The sequence below is a fragment of the Bidens hawaiensis genome, unplaced genomic scaffold (assembly GCF_021521415.1).
Source record: "Bidens hawaiensis isolate Kalapana, Puna unplaced genomic scaffold, B.hawaiensis_p1.1 tig00040607_1, whole genome shotgun sequence".
Classification (NCBI taxonomy): domain Eukaryota; kingdom Viridiplantae; phylum Streptophyta; class Magnoliopsida; order Asterales; family Asteraceae; genus Bidens; species Bidens hawaiensis.
The window spans coordinates 120,827-143,972 of record NW_027497171.1 but is presented as its reverse complement, the minus strand read 5'-3'; the positions used below and the strand labels follow the sequence as shown (position 1 = coordinate 143,972).

General features: G+C 35.6%; 1 protein-coding gene across 1 annotated transcript; it reads left to right on the top strand.

Moving 5' to 3' along the window:
- Positions 1-1,768: 1,768 nt before the first annotated feature.
- Positions 1,769-12,747, top strand: LOC143592213 (glutathione S-transferase 2-like). Its single transcript, XM_077072177.1, has 11 exons — positions 1,769-1,825; positions 8,991-9,066; positions 9,149-9,205; positions 9,412-9,497; positions 9,567-9,638; positions 9,707-9,760; positions 9,852-9,927; positions 10,022-10,024; positions 12,315-12,376; positions 12,449-12,508; positions 12,612-12,747. Exons 1-11 carry the CDS (start codon positions 1,769-1,771, stop codon positions 12,717-12,719), a joined length of 711 nt encoding a protein of 236 aa, XP_076928292.1. The 3' UTR covers positions 12,720-12,747.
- Positions 12,748-23,146: the final 10,399 nt, after the last annotated feature.

Sequence of the window (23,146 nt, the reverse complement as noted above, 5' to 3'; positions counted from 1 at the left end):
GCGCTCATCCTTCTCCTTTAGCTCGGCCTAGAACCTCCGGACTTCTTCGTCCCGAGAAGAGATAAACTTGACCTGCGTAGCAACCTGATCCTCCAGACGCTTATTTTTGTCTTGGATCGTTTGGGGGCAGCATCTTTCTCCTTGGCCTCCGCCCGGGCAACATCCCTAGTCTCTTCGGTTTCCATCATACGGCTGACAGCGCGCACCAAATGTGTTCCCCCGGTGACCCAACCCTCAAATACCTCACGACTAGTTGACCACACATTTGCCAGATGATAGCTAAGTGATTGTGCCAAACTAGCCTGAGTATGAGAATGAATGTGGTTGTGCTCAGCGGGGGGACGCAATGCTCAAAGAATTCTTGACAAGCCCGCGGATCAGAAAAAAGCGAGTCTTTGCCAAGATTCCAAGAGGGACGGAAAGAAGAATCCTCCTGAAGATTTTCGGATGAAGGTTGAGAGGACTCTCCCTTCCAGCTCATGGAAGCAGGAGGGTCTTCAGTTGTATCCTTGGGAGGCACGACCTCCGCTTCCACCACCACCACCGGCGATTGCACACTCGTGTCCCCACCACCCTCAGTCTACAATACAGTCTGTGGTGGCTACGGGGAACGAGGAGCAATGACCGTTGCTGATCAAAAAATAAAGTCAGTAATGCTTGTAACACAAACGGAAGAAATAAAAAAAATCAAGTACCTGCAGGCTCCCGGGTGGTAGTCTTCCGAACTCGTTCCCGAAGACGAGTTAACTTAAACTTCTTAGGGGCAGGCCCCTCAACTGATCGACACGCCTCCCCACCAGCGGGATCACGGGCAGTCTTGGATGCCTCCCCGCCAGCGGGATCCTCGGTATACTTAGTAGCCTCCCCACCAGCGGGATCATCGGCATCCGCCATCCTCTTGTTACGATGGACAAGATCTGCAATAGCACGCTGAAAGCCAGCATGAAAACTTTTCGGGTTACCAGACGGGGACCCCTCGCTAGTCAAGTCTTCACTAGAATAAAGGACGATCATCTCGTCCGGTTGCATAATGGTAAGAGGTTTAGGGTTCAGGATGTACACACCTTGGCCCATGGCAGAATCATTAACCTCCGGCTCAGTCCGCCCGTGGATAGGGAACAGGAAATTCCCACTTGTCTGCTCAAGGATTGGTAGTTGTTGATGCTCCACTGGAAGTCGGAATATATTTCCAACAATAGTCAGAATAAGGACTTCAAAAATCTTGTTCCCTCCTACACCAAAAGCAAGTTAAAAAAAATGATGAAGAGAAGGAGACAGTAACGATCACTTACTTCCATCATCCCTGGAAAAATATGGGACCTCTTCAGGATATGGTCATAAACGGCTCATCCCCATTTTCACCAATGCAGATTCCAGAATGAGACCCATCGGAGTAGGAATCTGCTTCAGAGTGGCATACCACTCCTGACCCTCAACGTCGGCAACGGGAAGATGGGAGAATTTCTGGACCAGCAAGCGGCGGGTCATAAACTTCGGAATAACGTCCGTGTTAATCCAGAAAAACTTGTTCTTCCATTCATAAGCGCTCCGCGGGGGCTCAGTTCCTATCATCTTCTTTTGTATGATGAAACTGAACCAGCTCCTGCGGACCTGGATCTTGTAAATCGCAAGGAAGTGATCGACAAAAAGCTCCACTCCTAGAGCTCTGCAACAGAACTCGAAGTGACGAAGTCTCATGAGCCCAAATGGATGCATCTGAGATATAGAAATCCTACTAGCATCAAGGAAATCGCCCAGAAACTTCGTAATGGGCAACCGAAAATTGCCAGTGGTGAAAAACTCACCGTATAAGGAAATCTTTCCGGTCGGTGGTTTATTGGCCGTCGAATCCGGAGAAGGAAGCTCCAGACCCCATTAATGGTGCCAACCCGTAGAGATGGGTGATGTCCTGGAAGTCAGCCGGCTTCCAATTGATGAGGATATTCTCCATAAGCACTCTTCGAACCGTCTTTCTTGCCATCCCTACTCTTCATCCCTTCTTTCTTACCACCAGCCATGATAATCAGAGAACGGTGGGGAGATATATGCAGAAGGTAATAAATGAAGAAGATGAAGGAGATGGAATGTTCAGGAGAAATTTTTGCAAGTAAATCAGAAAAGTGAAACGCCTTCCCCCTATATATACACATCACAATTAATTCGAGGAAGAAGGATACATCGGACTTTTGACCAGCCACCCAATTAGAAGGTGAAATGTTAGGTGGGAACTGACAAAAGCAAAATGATTTTGAATAAAACCGCCTAAAACTACGTGCAACCACCTCGAGCACCACCTCTGACATGACTCGGACTGAAGACTTACATCTCAGACGACAAAACAGTACCCTCAGTTCAAAAAGCAACAGTAATTCCAAGGACCAAGTTCAACCCGCAACAAAGGGCCAGGGCAGTGAGTCCATAATTCCACCCGCGACATCGCATCGGGAAAGCAACAATGGACTGGGGGGGCTTATAGAGGTAGGGTAGTAAAGCTACCCGCTAACCCCTAATCCGACCCGCGGGGTGGTAACTAAACATCCGCGAGAAGAATGTGTGGACCAGAACACTTTTAGTCATGACAAGACCAGCAAATTCGCCCGCGGTTCATAAGACACGCTTCGCGAACTTCTATCGTAACCCACGGATTACCAATGAGCATCCACCGGAAGAGTTCACAAGCAGCACAAGGGACTCATCGCACGCATGATCCCCAGGTGATATGAAAGAGCAGTTGTAACAAACTATTTCTAGAAGATTCCCCCAATACCCACTGATGGCGACATCGACCAAGGGAAAGATTACACCTGGACATGTAATGGCTATCCCATGACATGCACAGATAATGGTGATGCCATAAACGGGGCCCGGCTGTCACATCCAATAAAGGCTCGACACGTGTCGATTTAGGTAGAGGAGGAATATTATGATTCTGACAACTCCATCAATAACCTTCCCCCACAATCGGCTATAAATACCAAGTTCATCCACTTCAGGTATTCATTCACTCTCACAAGCCCTTACGTAGTTAATAGTATTCGTACTTATTTTCCGATCAGTAGAGTACTTATTCTCACGCCGGAGGGTGGTTACGGGAAGACCCCCCCTCGTGTCCTTCCCGTGACGAGACTCACGGTATTCTGTTTTGCATGCAGATAGCTTGGATCTGACTTCGTTGTTATTCAGTAGACTCATATCAGGGGTAAACAGAAGTTCGGACTATCCAGTTCGGACTTGTGTTTCTTCACCCGGGTCTGGACGAACCAGTTGACCAACCCAAACAATATGTTATAAGTTCAAAACAGATTACATAAATATAATATACAACTTCATCTTTTTCATTTGAAAACCCTAAAATCAATTCTCCAAATCCGTCCCATGTTGGATAAAATTAGTTTTGGGGTTTTTCTAATCGATGAAACACGAATCAAAACCGTATCAAAATTACCTGTAAAGGTTCTTGTTTATCGATGAACGTAGACTCTCCGGAAAACGAACTTTGAAGATCAAATATAGATTACAGAGGTTATGTTTGATTTAATTTAAGGTTAGGACAAGTTTAGAGGCATGATAGGAGTCTATTTATAGTGTCAATTGGAGCATTTTGGCTTAATTGTTTGTTATTGCGTTTTACATAAAATCCGGCCGTTTTTTGGTTTTAATTCTCTCATTATTGGACGTTATAATGCGTTTTGAATGATGATTAAGGTTAGTCGTTGGTGGATAAAGATGTTACGAGATTAAATTGAGTCAAATTAGGAGATTAGGGGTTGTCTTATCTTTTCCGGTGCCTTTCTAGCCGCCGGAAAGTTCTACCGAAAAATCGTGATTTAGAAAAGGGGGGGCGGTTGTGGGTTGTTTTATATTATAATCATTTATTATATTTTGAATATGTTACAATTTGGCCCCTGTACTTTAGTTCTGTAACATCCTACTTTTATTAATAATAAATAAAGAATATTTTATGAATTTAATTGTGTGTTAGTGTTTAGATTATGTTGGGTTTGGGCTTGGGGATGGTTAGGAGAGGGCTATGGGCTATAAGGCCCATGAACCCACCCTCCCCCCGGATATATACCTCCTTAACCATCAAAAGAGTCCCATTTTCTTTTCCATCCTTTTCTTCCACCCAAGCACTCAAGAACACACACACACTCTCTCTCTTTCAAACCCAAATCCAAATCCGAGCCGAAGGAAGAGTAAATTTTGTGTTCAAACACCAAGAAACATGTCTAGACCCACGAGTTGGTCCAAATCCGATCCCAACTAAAACCGTGAGGTATGTTTTGGTTAAAAGGTTAAGTTTTTGAGGTTGGTTTTGATATGCAACTTGGTATAATAGTAGATCGGGCTGTAAGATGTAAGAAAACATAAACTTAGTGAGCCTCGACTTAACGGGTGCAATATAGGATGAACAAGTGATGTTCGGGCTATGTAAAAAGCGAGTAGACAAAGTTGTTACGACCCAAAACCCATCAAAAGGGTAAAATCGGGTCAAAGGAAGGGTCACGGAGGAAAATGGCTGAAAAATGGAAAAAACAAAGTAAACCCTAAAATGGATCGCATACAGAAGAATGGCATCGCATAGCCATGCGATGCGATTCGTTTAAGAAATGTGATGCGAATCACTTTCCATGCGATGCGATTTGTTTAGCCATGTGACTCGACTGGTAGCATCCATGTGATGCGATTCGTTGACCCATGCAATGCGATTAGTTTCATCCACGCGATGCAATTTGTTTAGCCACGTGATGCGAGTGGTTGCATCCATGCGATTTTATTACTTAAGCCATGCGATGCGATTGGTTTTACATGCAATCCGAATTGTTGTAAAACTTAATTCGACTCATTTTTCTAATGAAAATTTAATAAAGACTTATTAATGAAAATAAAATTTTTTCAAGCTAACCTGGCAGCTCGACCCCAGTCAGGGGCTCTGCCCTTGGACCCTGCCAGGGGCTACCGCCCCTAGACCCCGCTACCAGGGGAGCTGCCCCCAGACCCCTGTTAGTTGAGGGTTTCACTAACCTAGAACTATGAAGTGGTAGAAATAGATAAATGATACTCTTAACTTGTTAAACAGTTAGTCGTGCCCAGCTGAGTAGAGGTGTGACGATAAACTCAGAAAGGAATTGACTTCAGGTGAGTTCTAGCCCTATCTCTCTGTTTTGTTTTCGAGGCTGTGTGCATACTCCTATGTGTTAGTTAATACTCTTACCTTGAGTAGTAAGTGAATGCTATATGGATGTTTGTGAATGTAATAGGACGATTTAGAAAGAGAAACGAGTATGAACGTAGATATATATATATATATATATATATATATATATATATATATATATATAAACATGTAATGAACGTATGGTTGTATGGAACAAGAAGAACGGCACCGGACCCTAATAATATACGAGGTACATAAGGTAGCGGACCCTAATAATACCGAGGTTTGTAGGACGAATTGCTCCTTAAAACGTAGAGATAATATGAAAGTTATGTAAGTAGGAAAGTATAAAGAAATAAAGTCTAAATATGAAAGGATGAATGAATGTATGTATTCAAGTACATATGAATGAAAGATGAACATGTTAAAGTTTATAATATGTATCTTTGGATGCGTACTCGTAAGTATATGAATGAAATGTATGTTAACTGATTAACTAGAACTCACTCAGCATAGCTGACTTTTAGTATGCATGCAGGTAAATAGAATGAGGCAGGTTGCTTGAGAAGAGAAACGTGGCAAATAAATGAAGACTGGCATCGAGAGAAGGAAGATTCCTGTGTTGTTTATGTTTTCGTTTAGACTTATTCTATTTTGTTTTAAAACAAGCACTTATGTTTTGTAAGAATGTTTGATTTTAATTATTCCGTGAAAGTTTAAATTAACTCTGATATTTAAAACTGTGTTTATGAGTAAGTACAACGCCAAAGTGGGGCTCCCGGGATCGGGGCCTTACAACTTCTTTTAAATTAGAATTAATAATATATCTACATTTTGGACCTTGAACATTCGAATTATATTAAAACCAAATTTAAATTATCATTACAATTTACACCCTTAACTTTGAATTGAAATAGAAATTATATTACTTGAATATTTTTTGAATTAAACACATATAGTTCGAAAATCGTTTAAACAAAACTTAAATCCTCAAAGTTTCGTTAATTGATTAAAACAAAGAGAAAATCAACGTACGATAAAGGTAAATCATTGGGAATATAATAATGATAAACGATGAACAAGAATACATTGAAATGTCAAAACGGGTCGGTTTAATAAATACAAATGCAAATTCAAATAAGCATCAACAAATGTTTTATGAAACGAAACTTGAGAATATTATAATATATATATATATATATATATATATATTAACAAAACCGAAAATTCGAACCGGGTCGAATTTCGGGTTTGAAAAGTAACGAATGTTACACATAAGAGCAACCAAAGTTACTTTCACGCTACAATTGATACGTGCAGAATTGATATCTATCTAGCGTTTCTTCTCTCTGTCAATTCTGCACATATCAACAATTCTCATGAAATCAAATATTAGTTTCACCAAATTGGAACTTATTCTAACAAACTTTAACCTACATTTATCCGTAATTTCAAATCATAAAAAATTTAACCTAAATTAGGCATCGAAGATCGTTCTAGGGCACAAATGCATAATCATTCAGCAATCCTAGCACAAAATCGCGTACATAACCTAGAAAACCTAGAATATTAACTTCAATTTCGCAGAATAACAGAGAAATAAAGGCATTGGAATGGCGTACCTAAAAACTGATTAATCGAAAACCGAAAATTAATATGCATATTAATATGGAAGCTCTTCTTGGGCATCGGCCTCAATTGCGAACGTTTTTGCTCTTATTGGCCGACGATTTAACTTAATTTTTTCACAAAGTGACGAAATTAGAACAATAGAACTTGATCAGTGGGAACTGAAACAACAGGAGAGTGAAATTGATGGTTGACATCACAAATTGAAACAAACATTCTTTTCTCGCTCCTTCCGCTTCGCAGAATTTGGTATTATTATATTTGAGGGATTCGGTAATGAATTAGCAACGAATTGGAGTCACCTGGTTCTTGTTTCACCAAATTGAACTTATTAGGGCTCGAATTAAAGAGAACTGAGATCATCGTCTGCATAGTAGGGCTTCAAGTGCGGGATAATCTGCGCATGGAGATAAGGAATTTAGGGGTGAAAAGTTTTGGATTTGGGGGAAAGGGTTAGGGGGAATTTTTATTATCATAGGTAAATTAGAAATTTTGGGATGGAAATTAAATGTAAAATAACAAATATTTAGTAATGTAAATTTATTTTCTGCAACCGTTATAAACGGTCGCAAGTTTATGAATTCTGCCACTACTATAAACGGTCGGAAAATTTGCAACCGGTATTTATAATTAAATTTTGATCAAGTACTTTTAATGGTTTTTGCGAATGATATGCTACCGGAAAATAGCAATCGCAAACTTTGCAACCGAATTGGGTCAGTCGATAATTTTGCGACCATTATGATTTCGGTTGCAAGTTTTGGTCGCAATTGTCTGCTTTTCTAGCAGTGACACCCAAAACTATAGTCGTCGTAATACAACCAAAAGGGTATCAAAACGTGTTCGTTTCATTTTTTTTTATTATGTGAAGCTCAAACTCATGTGCTACGATGGATACCAAAAAAATAAAATAAAACCCTAAAAGCATAAAGTTACAGTTCTATGATGGATACCAAATAAAAAATAAAACCCTAAAAGCATAAAGTTACAGTTAGGTAATTAGTTAGATAAAAATTTGAGGTAATTAAAATAACAAAATACTTTTCTTTGTTGCTAGGGTTGTTCTTCGGGTTCGTTTTTCAGGTTTCGGGTTTTTTGGGTCGGGTTCTTCGGGTTTCAAAATTTTAAATCTTAACCCGAAACCCAACCCAAATCTCTCACGGGTTTTTCGGGTTCGGGTTTTTTCGGGTTGGGTTAATCGGGTTTCGAGTATCCTAGAAAATGAAAAAAAAACAAAAAAATTTAAACAACTTCAATGCTAAAATTAAAACAACATATTCTTCTTTGCTCGTAACGCAAATAACCAAATAATAAACCATCATAACTTGATAAAGTCATAAAACAATTCAAAAGAAGAGTAAAACTCGAACCATAGTCGTCTTCAATCAGAAGTGATTTGGTTGTTCGATTACGGTTGCTTTTAGTAATAAACGAAAAACATAAATTAACAATAAACAATCGATCCATAATAGTTGTAATGATAACAGTCGATTAGGCTCAGAGTCTGATAAATTTAGTGACTAAAAGTAAGCTTATTATACCTAAAAATATATTTAATTTCAAAACTAAAAGTTTATTCGGGTTGACCCGAAACTTATAAATCAAACCCGAGAACCAACCCGAATTACTTCGGTTCGGGTTCGGGTTAGTCTTTTTTCGCGTTTGGGTTTTTTGGGTCGGGTTAATTCGGATTAAGGTACGAGTTTTTTCGGGTTGGGTTTCGGGTTTCGGATAAAAATGACAACCCTATTTGTTGCTACCTACAAATGTTTTCACCGTTTAATTCATCCAACCACAACTATACTTTTTTTTAAGGGACAAACAAACTAGAAGGGGTCTTGGGAACAAAAAAAAACATCGTACTACTCCTTTGTTAAATTACACATGCACCGCATGGCAAGATCTTAGTCTTAGCCCGCCCACGTAGTGTTGATAGGTGGATAACACGTGAGCCTGAATGGTGGACTAGTCAAGCTTTGAGGGCTTGTCTGGTAGTGGTGATGGATACAGGATAAAGCAGTTTTGTCGTGTTCTTCATATACTCAAAAGCTTTCTCTTCTACCTCCATAATATCATCATTCTTTAGCTTCCTGCTTCATTCATATTCATCGATATGGTCAGTGTCTTCCTCTCTATTTCAGTTATTTCTATTTCTAACGTTAACAATCATATATATTCATTTACACTTTGATGTTGTGTGTAGACAAGTAAGCTGCAACTGTATTCTAGTTACTTGAGCAGTCCTTGTTTTCGCGTTCTTATTGCTCTCAATTTAAAAGGTTTTCATATCATTTTTCCTCAAGTTGAATATTAATTACAAATAACAATTTGATCAATCTGTTGCTTGTGAGTTGCTAACAGGATTAGATTTTGAATACAAGGCCATTAATCTGTTCGAAAAAGAGCAAAATCGTCCTGGTAACAAACTACTTATCTCTTTAATTAAATATATTTAAGTGTTGTTTGAATTGGTCAGAGGTACGTAGAGTGTGTTTGGCTAGATATAATGGTTCATTATGGATGGGTAAGCTTCATAATAAGCATGATGAACCATGGTTTAGCACTAGATTGCTAAGCAGTCCCTAACGCTTTAACAAGATCTAATTCTATATTGTTTAATGTAGAGTATTTGAAGATCAATCCTCTTGGGTATGTGCCTGCTCTTGTGGATGGTGACATAGTACTTGGAGATTCTTTTGCAATCATATTGGTTAGTTAGTAACTTCAGATGTTCTATTTCTTTTAGGTACTTTATTAGCTCTTTCTTCCTATGTTACAGTATCTTGAAGAGAGGTACCGTCAACATCCTTTGTTATCTCGTGACCTTGCGAAAAAAGCAATAAATTATCAGGTAAAATCAAATTATTATCAAGGGTTCCTTATATGATGTTGGTATTTCAAAACTTACAAATATTGTAGGTTGCAAATATTGTTTGTTCGAGCATACAACCTCTTCTAAGGATACCTATTTTGGTAGGTGATATATTTTTGCTGATTCAAAGCTCAAGTCAAATAATTTATAACATCTGAAATTATAGTTCTCTTTCATTATCCCAACTTGTAGCGCTACGTTGAAGAAAATGCTGGGGGAGATGAAAAAATTCAATGGGTTTATAAGCATGTTGCAAAGGGATTTGCTGGTAAGTTTTTTAGTTGACATGGAGACAGTTTAACATTTAAAACATTATATGTTGGCATGTTGAAAGTCCGAGGAACTAAATTCCGCAATTTTAGCAGGTCGAACCATACCCAATCCGTTCTTTCTGTCCTTATAAGCAAAAGCAAATTTCTCATTCTTTCATGGGTTGGTAAATGGTACATTTAATAATGATATGCAGTGCTCAATCGATCTAGTTGAAAGGAAGATCAACATTTTGGTCTTTAGATAGATGGGAGGGAAACAAACTATGTGTGGATCAAAGTAGGGTTTCACCTTTTATAGGCTTGAGGAGTAGTGTTTTCATAATTGGCCAAATCACGTTAAAAGTTGATTCATGCAAATCAACAAGCAAGAGAAAATTTGCTAAACAACTGATGCTTATTTATACCATAATTTCCATTTAATACTTTTAGTTTCTTTTTAATGGAATCTTTTTCGTGCATCCTTTAAAAATCAGCCTCATAGGGTATTTTAACACCTCTTGTGATTCCAAACAACGGGCCATTGGTTTCACACATTTTCCTAATGTAATAATTATGCCAATTCCAACCCACTCATCAATAAAAAAAAATGGGCCGTTTTTGACTCCCATATAGGATATGGGTGCTTTTGGGCCCATCACTATACTATTTGTCTTTTTCAATGGGTTTAAATAATCAAAAAATTACCAAAATAGTCTTATTTTGAAAATATATTTTATTTTTATCTTACAAATTTAATAATTTCAAAAATAGTCCTCTCTAACTCATATTCGACCATATGTTAAGAAATCTAATACGTCTTTGACGACATGTTAGCATAACACATCGTCAAAGACGCATTAAATTTCTTAACACATGGTTAAAGACGCTAACATGTCGTCAAAGACGCGTTAGATTTCCTAACACATGGTTAAAGATGAGTTAGGCCTCCAAACACGAGTCAAATATATTTTAGCACCAAACGCATAGTCAAAGATATGTTAACTTTTTGTTAGTTTTTTTTAATATTATATTTTTATAACTAGTTTTATTTATATATGCTTTTCTTTTATAACTTTTAATATATAAAAGTTTTATATTATTTCGAATATACCGACTAGACATGCTTACTTTTACTTACTGACCGACATAAACTTACTCAAACTCGATCCGTGCCAAGTCAATATCGAAATGTTCAATAAAATTTGGCCCCGCTCGGCTTTAAATAAAATTTATGTCAGTCCATAGATAAAAGTAAACATTTCTCATCGGTATATTCAAAATAATATAAAATATATATTAAAAGTTATAAAAGAAAAACAAATATAAGCAAAACTAGTTATAAAAGAATAATATTAAAAAAAACAAACAAAAAGCTAACATATTTTTGACTATACATTTGATGCTAACATATTTTGACTATGTATTTGGAGGGCTAACTTATATTTAACTATGCGTTAGGAAATCTAGCGCGTCTTTGACGACGTGTTATAATAACATGTCGTTAAAGACGTATTAGATTTCCTAACATGATTTCCTAACACATGGTTAAAGATGAGTTATAGAAGGCCATTTTTAGAATTATTAAGTTTTAGAGACAAAATTAGAATATATTTTTAAAATAGGGCTATTTTAGTTTTCCGTTAAATAATTGGACGTATTTTAAAATACAAAAACGAATGCACTAATTAGTTAAACCGGGTAGACAAAAATAGCCTTGTGGGTTAGATGGGTAACTTCAAACGAAAATACAGCGGGTTAGAATTAAGATAGGTAACTTCAAATGAAAATAAGGCGACTTCCAAACGATTCGTTCCTGAAGATGAGTACTTCGCGCAACGTCGGTTACTTGTGTTTCAATGTTGGTTAAGACTAATTATGTGCCTAACTGCACGGTTACACGTTCGAACTCGCTCTAGGCGCCCTCCGAAGCCAGATTGCGCATGTACCAGCTACACGTAAAATGCCGCATTACCGGCATGTACGGGCACCGGTTATGCGGGCAATGCCACCTTACATGCATGCATGTCGGTTACACATCCAATGCCATGTAACGTGCGTAACGATGACCGTTAAGCGATTGTTGCCTGCTCCACGTACCAGTTTTGGGTTGCGCGTGTTAGTAAAAGAATAAACGTTAACAGCCGACTAGTAGGACACGAACCCATTCTGACTTGAACTGCGTCAAAAAGGCTGAATATTTGCTTAACATGTGGTGCAGTTTCATAGCGTTCTTCACTGATGTTCCCGGGTGGGCTAAAAGTTGGATTCTAATTTGTATTCTGGCATATTTCTTATAATCGATCCTTTTTGAACCCGCACCCATTTGGACTTACACCATTCTGATCTGACCAAAATTACGAATTAATTAAGAAAAGGTACCAGCTGATTTCTGTAAATAATGCAGCTCTGGAGTTATTACTAAAAGATCACGCTGGGAAGTACGCAACTGGAGATGAAATTTACATGGTACCTAATGTTTCTTTCTTTCTTTGCATCTAGATTCCTAATTATTAAAACACAAGCATTAAAAATATGCAGGCTGATGTATTTTTGGCTCCACAAGTCATTAGTGTCACTGATAGATTCAACTTTGACATGGTATGCAACTTCTCGACATATTTCACTTTTGAATTTATTACTATATAAAGTAATATTTGTTTTCATTTTTGTTTGACGTTTACAATTGTTATTTCTTGTACAGAACGAGCACCCTCTTTTATCGAGGTTGAATGAGACGTACAAGCAAGTACCAGCTATTCAAAATGCACTGCCTCAAAACCAGCCCGATTTCCCGGGAAGAACATCTTAATGTGTCTCTACTAGGATCAATAAATGGTTTGAGTTTGTTGGGAAATTCTCTTTTCCCGAGCATTAACTTTATTAATAAATTATTTTGATGATCGTTTGTATTTTCATTATTATATGTCAAACGAGAATAATTTCTTGTCGCACCCGGTCTTGCAATTTGTGAAAACGTGAAACGGTAATGTAACAGACCCCTCTGGTATCAACCACATTATTTATAAAAAAACATTAACAAACTAATTTACAATATATTACATCAATCTAACTTCGTTTACAGACTAGGTGATACATATAAAAAACAAGTTCCTTATACTGTTTTCTCCGTGCTAGTTTAGCTGCATCTATTTACTTAGCATTTATCACAATCCAACCACGTAACACATGGACATTCTACTCCAAGTTCAGTACACCCGAAAAGCATTCATAAATTTCAGCGAAATCAATTATACGTGACCACAACAATCATACTTTGTATGCACACATGTATGTATGTACGTTTGTATGTATGTTTGTGACGTAATTTTGTAAAGCTACAGTGAACCCTTGACTGTGCCTCCATTTCCTACGCCTACCACAGTTGACCTTGTTCCACCCACTACATGCGCTGAGTAGCTATGTCTAAAACTACATAGCGTATATGTATCGATATATGGTCATATATAATTGCAGTAGATTCTTGGCACTCATGCCATACTCAATTTAGTTTGTTCAAGTCACACCCCTCCAAAACGGAACCCCGGGCGCCTGATTCCATGTGTACCACAAGCATTTGATTATCGCCTACGTAAAAGTATTAGGATACCGATAGTTTTAAGAGAGTTTACAAAACATAATTAGTTTTAAAAACAAAAGTAATTAAACATAAAAAGGGGATTTCTAGAATATGACCTAAACATTGTTCGAGTTATACTAATAAAATCCCTCCAAAATGGTATCCTAAATATGCATTGAGGTCTCGTCTTCGTGATTCCTTACATCTTGATCTAATTACCTGAAAAACATATTCGAAAACGTCAACACTAGGTTGGTGAGTTCACGGTTTTATGACTCGTTATAGAAAACGTTTATTCGTAAAACTTGAAGTACATATGATAATTAGAGCATGTAACTTTGAATGATAATTTAAAACAAAAGTAACCGTCGACGATCATTTAAAACAAGTATCGGCGATCCTTCGTAAGTTTGCAAGAAATACAAATTAATATGAGACCTATGAGCCTATAACCAATCCAGAACCTTAGTTACTTTCCTAGAATCCATCAGGGATATAAATTTGAAATATATGCAATCATTGGATCCTCCAGATCGACATGAGAAGGGTTGTCAAGTCCAATAGTACTATTCATATAATCCATGACTACGAGTGTAGTTAATGGTTATACTATGCATGCCTCAGGACATTAGGCACTGCACCTGTCTACTCAAGTTCTCGCATAAAGATCTGTACCTTGTTTTCTCGTTATCGTCTAAAACAGTTTGATTATGTTCCCCTCCGTATAGTTATAAAATAGTAAAAAAATAAAAAGGGGTCGTGAACTCACCTGGTAAGTATGCTCAAAGTTTTTTAGAACTCTCATTAATCAACGTGACTTATTACGAGTCCTAAAATACGTTTCAGGCAATTTAAGTCTAATGTTCGTTTCTCAATACTCGAATTGGACCATGTTCTTAATTCACCCAACTAATTGGACTTATTTATGTTTACGTGTGACACAACGACCCATTGATAAGATGATTAACATAATATTTTTATAAGTCACACAATATTATATTGTAAAATATGTCGTGTTGGGTCATAAGAATTATGGTTTTGAACAGAATATATATTCGTTTTGTCCGAATTCCTAATATACACTATTATGTATTTATTTTGAAAAAATAATCATTTAAATACATCATGTGGTAATATAGGAATAATACAATTAGATTTCTATAATTCTTTTAAAACACACACATATATATAATGCTATTACTAAAGTCAGAATATATATGTTCGCCCATTAAAATTTACCATCTTGTATACAAATAAAACGTTCACACAAATTTATATTGTAGTATTTTTACATGTTTATGCTTTCACCACATATATCTTGTTTATAATATTATAATATTTAAGTGCTTTTATCAAAGTTTCTCGTGACAAAACTATTTCAATTTCTATTTTCTCTACGTGATAACATTTAACCCTTAGAGCATTCCAACTATATATTATTCTAATATTACCACATGATGTATTTAAATGATTATTTTTCCAAAATAAATATATAATAGTATATTAATAATTCGGCAAAACCGAATATATATTTGGATCAAAACCATAATTCTTATGACCCAACACGACATATTTTACAGTATAACATTGTGTGACTTATAAAAACATTATGTTAATCATATCATCAATGGGCCGTTGTATCACACGTAAACGTAAATAAATCCAACTAGTTGGGTGAATTAAGAACATGGTCCAACTTGAGTATTGAGAAACGAACATTAGACTTAAATTGCCCGAAACGTATTTTAGGACTCGGAATAGGTCACGCTGATTAATGAGAGTTCTAGCAAACACTTTGAGCATTCTTACCAGGTGAGTTCACGACCCCTTTTTATTTTTATACTGTTTTATAACTATATGGGGGGAAACATACTCAAACTGTTTTAGACGATAATGAGAAAACAAGGTACAGATCTTTATGCGAACTTGAGTAGACAGGTGGAGTGCCTAAGGTCCCGAGGCATGGATACTATAACCGTTAATTACACTCGTAGCCACTGATTATATGAATAGTACTATTGGGTTTGACAACCTCTCTCATGTCGATCTGGAGGAACCAATGAGGGCATATATTTCAAATTTATATCCCTAATGGATTTTGGGGAAATAACTAAGGTTTTGTATTGGTTAAAGGCTCATAGGTCTCATATGCCATTTAATTCTATACACCTATAATCAATGTTTAGATTACATCGAAACAGAAGGCAAGCGGGTAAACTTACGAAGGATCACTGTTACTTATTTTAAATTATCGTCGACGGTTACTTTTGCTTTAAGTTATCATTCAAAGTTACATGCTCTAATTATCATATGTACTTCAAGTTTTATGAATAAACGTTTTCTATAACGAGTCATAAAACCTGTGAACTTATCAACCTAGTGTTGACGTTTTCGAGTATGTTTTTCAGGTAATTAGATCAAGATGTAAGGAATCATGAAGATAGGACCTCAATGCATATTTAGGATACCGTTTTGGAGGGATTTTATTAGTATAACTCAAACGATGTTTGGGTCATATTCTAGAAATCCCCTTTTTATGTTTAATTACTTTTGTTTTTAAAAATAATTATGTTTTGTAAACTCTTTTAAAACTATCGGTATCCAATGAATTTTATGTAGGCAATAATCATATGCTTACGGTACACATGACGTCACGCGCCTACGGTTTTGCTTTGGCGGGGTGTGACAGATTGGCATCAGTGTCATTGGGTATAGCGAACTATAGGTTCTAGTCTATAACTGATAACTCACAAAAACATTTTCATTGCATGCATACACATTAGCATAAGTTATATAACATAGTACGGATTTTGTTGTCTTATGGAGTTGTCTGCACCGTTCATGCGAACTGTACCCTTAGTCTTTTGTCATCACCATTTAAATATATTTGACGCACTAGTCTTGTAATATGAGTCAACTACGTATGTTGGAAAGTAGCGGGGCCCACACCCAAGTGGTGACTTGAGACAGCGTTCCTAACCACCTAGGAGCCGAAATGACTCAGCGACTTCAATGTACCTTAAGTGAATGAATACTGACAACTCGAGTAATGGAAGTACTGAATTGATACAATGCTATCGTATAGTTCTAATAATTAAGAAACTTCCCACAAGACTACAATATAAAGCTGGATAATCGGATAACGACTGTATGGTGCGCCTAGAGTACTTGTAGTCGTATACCACCTAATAGAACCCTCCCATCAATATGCATTTGAATCTTACGTAATGACGCATAGCCTAATAGACGCGAACTAGAGCAGACCATTCGTGTATCATCCTCTCCTAGGGACCATCTGGATGGATTCTTCTTGATCCTTCCATCCCGCACAACTTCGGTCTATGATTACTAACAAGTCATTTACTGTTCATGACAAATTTTTAGCATTCAATAATGCAAGTAAATGGACACTTTGGTTACCTTTAACTGGAGCTCGAATATGGAAGACACTTAGATGACCATGCAAAGCAGATTATCATAACAAGTGCACACATAATCCTAATGCCCAATGCATGAGAATCCCAGTGAGAAATATGGTTCAAGAAGATGTTTAAATTAGTCTACATTCATAAGTTGGTTAACTGAGATTCAGTCTCCAAGTAAAACGAACATTTCGCCAAACCGTAACGACACCCCACGAAACCCCACCCTATCATTGTTTAGTTGAAAGGTTTGACATTTCACTTTACTATTGTATCAAGACAAAAATCGGTACCATTAGCACTAAAACTAGTCAGGTACTTCATTAAGATTATTCCTCTATTTTTGGCTTTATGTACCCAAGCCGATTTCAAAAATGATTCGTGGCGCATTACTACATTATTAAGTAATAGTAAAGATTTTTTTCTTTAACCTATACCTCCATTACTATTAGTCGTGATCTCTGGAATGGCATACGTCACTTGGTGATTCCACTACCTCACTCCATTTAATGTTTCTGAAAGATATCTAATATTCTTGCTATAATTGGAGTAACTCATATTCATTTGGGTTAACATGCTTATGATGTACTACAACATAAAAATTTTCACATATACTTCTTAGTAGCTATCTAATAACGAAATACTCCAGGCATGCACAATAATTGCTAACGTCCCCGACATAGCCTTGTAAGTTGCCTTATGATTCGAATATACTTTGCCCTATTTAGAGTTCTCTACCATGTTTCAAAATCTCGTAATACAACTTGGTTGTTTCCCTCAGCCTGTGCATTACTTCCATTTCAATACTTTTAAACACTGTGCTAGCACTTTTGTGACGCCATGTTCCTTGTGTTTACCATTATCACTCGCCAAAGAGTCGGTTAAGCCTATTGTTCCTACCTTCGCAGCAAGGTGCCTGCAATATAAACAGAAGATATGTAATCTAAGGACCAGTGTCAAGGATGCACTAGACAGGATCAGGGATACGCAGGAGGATGTTGAGGATCCTTAAGAGGAAAAGAGGATGAACTAGCAGGATTCGCCATTTTAGTTAGCCTACTTTCCCATATAGTGAGGAAAACCTATATGGCTGAGTTATGCTCATATAATATTATACATTGAAAACTTTGTACCAGTGAGATCCCATACCCTCATCCTTTTTGTACCCTACGTAAAGCTATGTGCTAAATGTTTTTCGTTATGAATAATATTATATGACTGTGATTGCTCACATTCTGTGCTCAAGTGTTAAACAATTGTGGTAATATTGTCTCATTTTCATTTTCACTTTATGTACCAGAAGAATAACATGGCACCAAAGAAAAGAGCTACCAGTAACAATCCTAGAAACATGAACCCGCTAAGTTCTGAAGAGATTGAGCAACTAGTGACTTCTGCTATAGCCTGGTACGAAGCTAATCGTAATAGTGCCAATGGGAATGGTATGGGATCTGGAGATGCAAGTATCAATCAAAAGGGATGCACATACAGGAACTTTATTTTGTGCAACCCACAAGACTTTAACGACACCGAGGGTGCAATTGGACACGTAAGATGGATACAGAAAATGGAGTCAATCCTAGACATTAGCAACTATGCAGCCGGTTGCATGGTTAAGTATGTAACCTTTTCACTATTTGATAAAGAACTTACATGGTGAAATACTCAAGTGGAAACCTTGGGAAGGCAGGTTGCCTATCAGTTGTTCTGGGATGAACTGAAGGAAATAATGATTGTGGAATACTACCCAAGGAATGAAATATAGAAAATTGAGATTGAGTTCTAACTTAGAAATGATTAGTGCTGATATGTCAGAATAAACTAACAGATTCCATGAGTTGTCTTTTTTGGTGCCACACATGGTTACACCCGAATTCAAAAATGTTGAATGATACATTTGGGGACTTGCGCCACAAATACGTGGTATGGTAACTGCATCAAACCCTGCCACCGCCAAGAATGCAATTAATCTCGCTCATCGCTTAACCGACGATGCAATCCGTAATGGCGTGTTTAAGGAAAAAGAAACTCAGGAAAGGGAACCTGATGGAAAGAGAGAGTGGACAGAGGATTCGAATAACGAGATAGGATATCAATACCAGAAGCGACCAAAGACTGCGAAGGCTTGCGGCAAACATATTTGAGCCTATGAGGTACATTGGAAGTAAACCAAAATGTAATCAATGCGGCTATCATCATGACGGGAAGTGTAATAAGTGTAAGACCTGCAAGAAGTTAGGACACAAGAGTCAAAACTGTCGACTCAATACCCCTATCGGAAACACAAACCCTACAAAGAACAAACATGGACGTTATGAAGGTGGTGCCTCGAACCACTACATGAGAAACTATCCCAATCTAAGGAATCATGATAACAACAGTCTAGCCAAGGTTAAGCATAAAAATTGAAACTAGGGACATCACCAAGGTTTATTTATCTATTACTACTGGTACGTTCTTTGTCAATAATCTTTACAACCTTATTCATATGATTATGGTGTCAATACGAATCATGGCCCTGCTAGGTATTGAATCTATTAAGCATATTTTTAATTATACCAAAGAGTTAGCTAAGGAAAAGTTAATCGCAATTGACAAAGTCATGTGAGGACATACCCTGGTGTTGTAAGGTTATTCCGTTGATGTTGACTCCTTACCAATAGAGCGTGGTAATTCTAATAATGTAGCCAGTATGGACCGGTTGTCCAAAAACTACATCATAATTGTATGCCTTGAAAAGCTAGTTCGTATTTCGCTCTCATCTAGATGAACCCATGTGGTCCAAAGTAGAAAGAAATAAATGACTCCTTGAGGGCATTCTGATAACGGACATAAGCCTATGAAATTCCAATTACCTAAAGTGTTCTTCTAAAAATATCACGTTTGAAAGGTGTACTTAGATTCGACATACATGATTTATATAATCCAATTTATATTAGACCATTCAAGAATCTAGTGAGGATTGGTTCGCTAGAATATAAACATAAACTATCACAAGAACTCATCACTCATCATTTCACGCCCCATGTTTCAAACTTGAGGGATATGTTAGCCAACGAATCACTAATTATATTACAGGGGTTTTTTACATTATTCGTTTTTAATATTTACATATGTATATTTGGATTTTAATTTTATTTATTGTAAAAAGTTAATAATTAATATAGTTGAGGTATGATGATGAAATGGTTTCACAAATAAATGATATGTTATACTCCGGTTTAAAAGCTATCTGGGTTTGGTGATACCTATTACCCGTTTATTTTCTTTATTATAAAATTGTTTCTTAATTATAAATAATATATGTTTTTTTAAATAAAATAGGATATTAATTTTTAGTATATCCCTATTTTATAGGATTTTCATATCAAATATTTGATGAGATTATTTTTTAATATAATGAGATGTTATAACCCGTTTAAGAGCTATCTGGGTTTGGTGAAACCTTTACCCGTGAATTCGGGTCAAATGCTTGAGAAACATTCCTTTATAAATAAAGCAATCTAATAGCTTGAGAGAATGGTTGTTTTACATTTTTCGTTTTTTAATACTTATTTTTTGAATTTTAATTTTCTTTATTGTAAGAAAATTAGTAATATACTTAGGGTTTGATGATGAAAGGGTTTCATAAATAAATGATTTGTTATAACCCGTTTAAAAACTATTTGGATTTGGTGACCCATGACCCGCTTATGTGTTTTACTATAAAATTGTTTATTAATTATAAATAATATCTTTTTTCTTTTAAATTGGAGATTAAATTTTAGTATATCCCTATTTTATAGGATTTTCATATCAAATAATTGGTAAGATTAATTTTTAATTTAATAAGGTGTTATAACCCGTTTAAGAGCTATCTGGTTTTGGTAAGACCCATAACCATGAATTTAGGTTAAATCAATGAGAGGCCTCCATTTATAAATCAAGCAATCTGATGGCTTCCATAAAAGAGAGAGCGACCATATCGCGACACATAGGATTTTAGGGGTTTCATTTATATATATAACTAGATTTTATCCCCCGTATTACGGGGGTTGGTTTACATTATTCGTTTTTAATATATATATATATAAATATTTGTATTTTAATTTTATTTATTATAAAAAATTTAATAATTAATATACTTGAGATTTGATGATAAAATGGTTTCACAAATAAATGATATGCTATATTCCGGTTTAAAAGCTATCTAGGTTTGGTGATACCCACTACTCGTTTATTTTCTTTATTATAAAATTGTTTCTTAATTATAAATAAAATCTTTTTTTAAATAAAATAGAATATTATTTTTTAGTATATCCATATTTTATAAGATTTTCATATCAAATATTTGATGAGATTAATTTTTAATATAATGAGATGTTATAACCCGTTTAAGAGTTATCTGAGTTTGGTGAGACCTTTATCCGTGAATTCGGGTCAAATGCGTAAGAAGCCTTCATTCACAAATAAAGCAATCTGTGGCTTGAGATGTAAGATCCGTTACTTTTCAATTCCGAAAAACCCAACCCATTTCAAAATTTTGTTTAATTCGATCGGCATTAATGAAGGTATTGAATTTCATGTTATTGGTAACTCATGTTTAAGATTTTATTGTTATGATGTTTACGATGTTACGGAATCAACCGTAAACTCTTTTTCATGTATTTTATCCCCAAAATTTATTTTATCAAAGTCCATTTATTTAAACTTCTAAAAATCAAACTTTCTTTCATTTGACTCCTTTTTAAGATACTTCATGAACCTAGACATGTCTCCATCATCAATTCATCATTTGACTCATTCAATTGAGTTAATTTCATGATTTTCTCCATAAGACTAGCCTTATGACTAGCCATCAATTTAACTTGTTTTGACCTTGTTTTTAACGATACTTGGCCTATATATACTAGCCTCTACTTCTACAAATCTTGCATCACAACCTATTTCACTCCCAATTATGTTCTAGCTCTCTAATTTGTGCAAAGTCCAAGTTTGACCAAGGAAAATCAAACTGCCCAAGTTCAAGTTTATTATTTTTTGTCTTGTGTTCACTCCTCGGGTTAGTATGTTGATTTTTCTATGATTTTAGTTTGTTTAGGATATTATGCGATACTAAAAATATTTCTAACGGCATTCGTCCGACTAAGAACGAACTCAACTCGCTTATGTTTATTTTGGACAAAGTTAGGTTATTTTTCTACAAATAAATTTTGAAACATAAACTACTAAAGTTTTAACAAATGAATAATATTTTTACCATGACGGAAACGAACCCGACATAAAAACGGATTCGGGTCCGACAGTAAACAAACCCAACATAAATTGGAATGCTTATTTTAATTTAGTAGATTAAAAATAATTATGAATATGTGGAAATTATTGATATGGAAATGTGATTAAATGGAATCCTATGTGGATAGGCTAGAATAAGGACATATGGAGAGATCATCTTGCTTTAATATATTAGTAAGATGTTCCTAATTGTTCTAAAGATACATTATTTTCTTTTTGCTTTTATAGTGTTTTTTATAAATAATTTTTAAAGATATCTATATTTTTATAACATTTTTCATGTCAATTCTTAATAAATAAATAAATTAAACTTAAAGAGCATTCGGTTTGATCACCATTCACCGGCTACTTCTTTCCTCAAGAGTAAATTAAATTATTGACAAGGTGGTTATTAAATTGGAATAAATAGACTTAATCATGGAGTTAATTGCATTAATTTGAATAAATAGATTTAATTGCAGAATTAATTGAATTAAATTGGAATGCTTATTTTAATTTAGTGGGTTAAAAATAATTATGAATATGTGGAAATTATTGATATGGAAATGTGATTACATAGAATCCTATATGGATAGGGTAGAATAAGTACATGTGGAGAGAATCATCTTGATTTAATATATTAGTAAGATGTTCCTAATTGTTCTAAAGAACGTTCTTTTCTTTTTTCATTTAGAGTGTTTTTTATAAATAATTTTCAGAGATATATATATTTTTATAGCACTTTTCATGTCATTTCTTAATAAATAAATAAATAAAAATTAAAGAACATTCGGTTTGATCAACATTCACCGGCTCTTCTTCTTTCCTCAAGAGTAAATTAAATCATTGACAAGGTGGTTATTAATTGGAATAAATAGACTTAACCATGGAGTTAATTGCATTAATTTGAATAAATAGATTTAATTATAGAATTGATTGAATTAAATTGGAATACTTATTTTAATTTAGTGGATTAAAAATAAT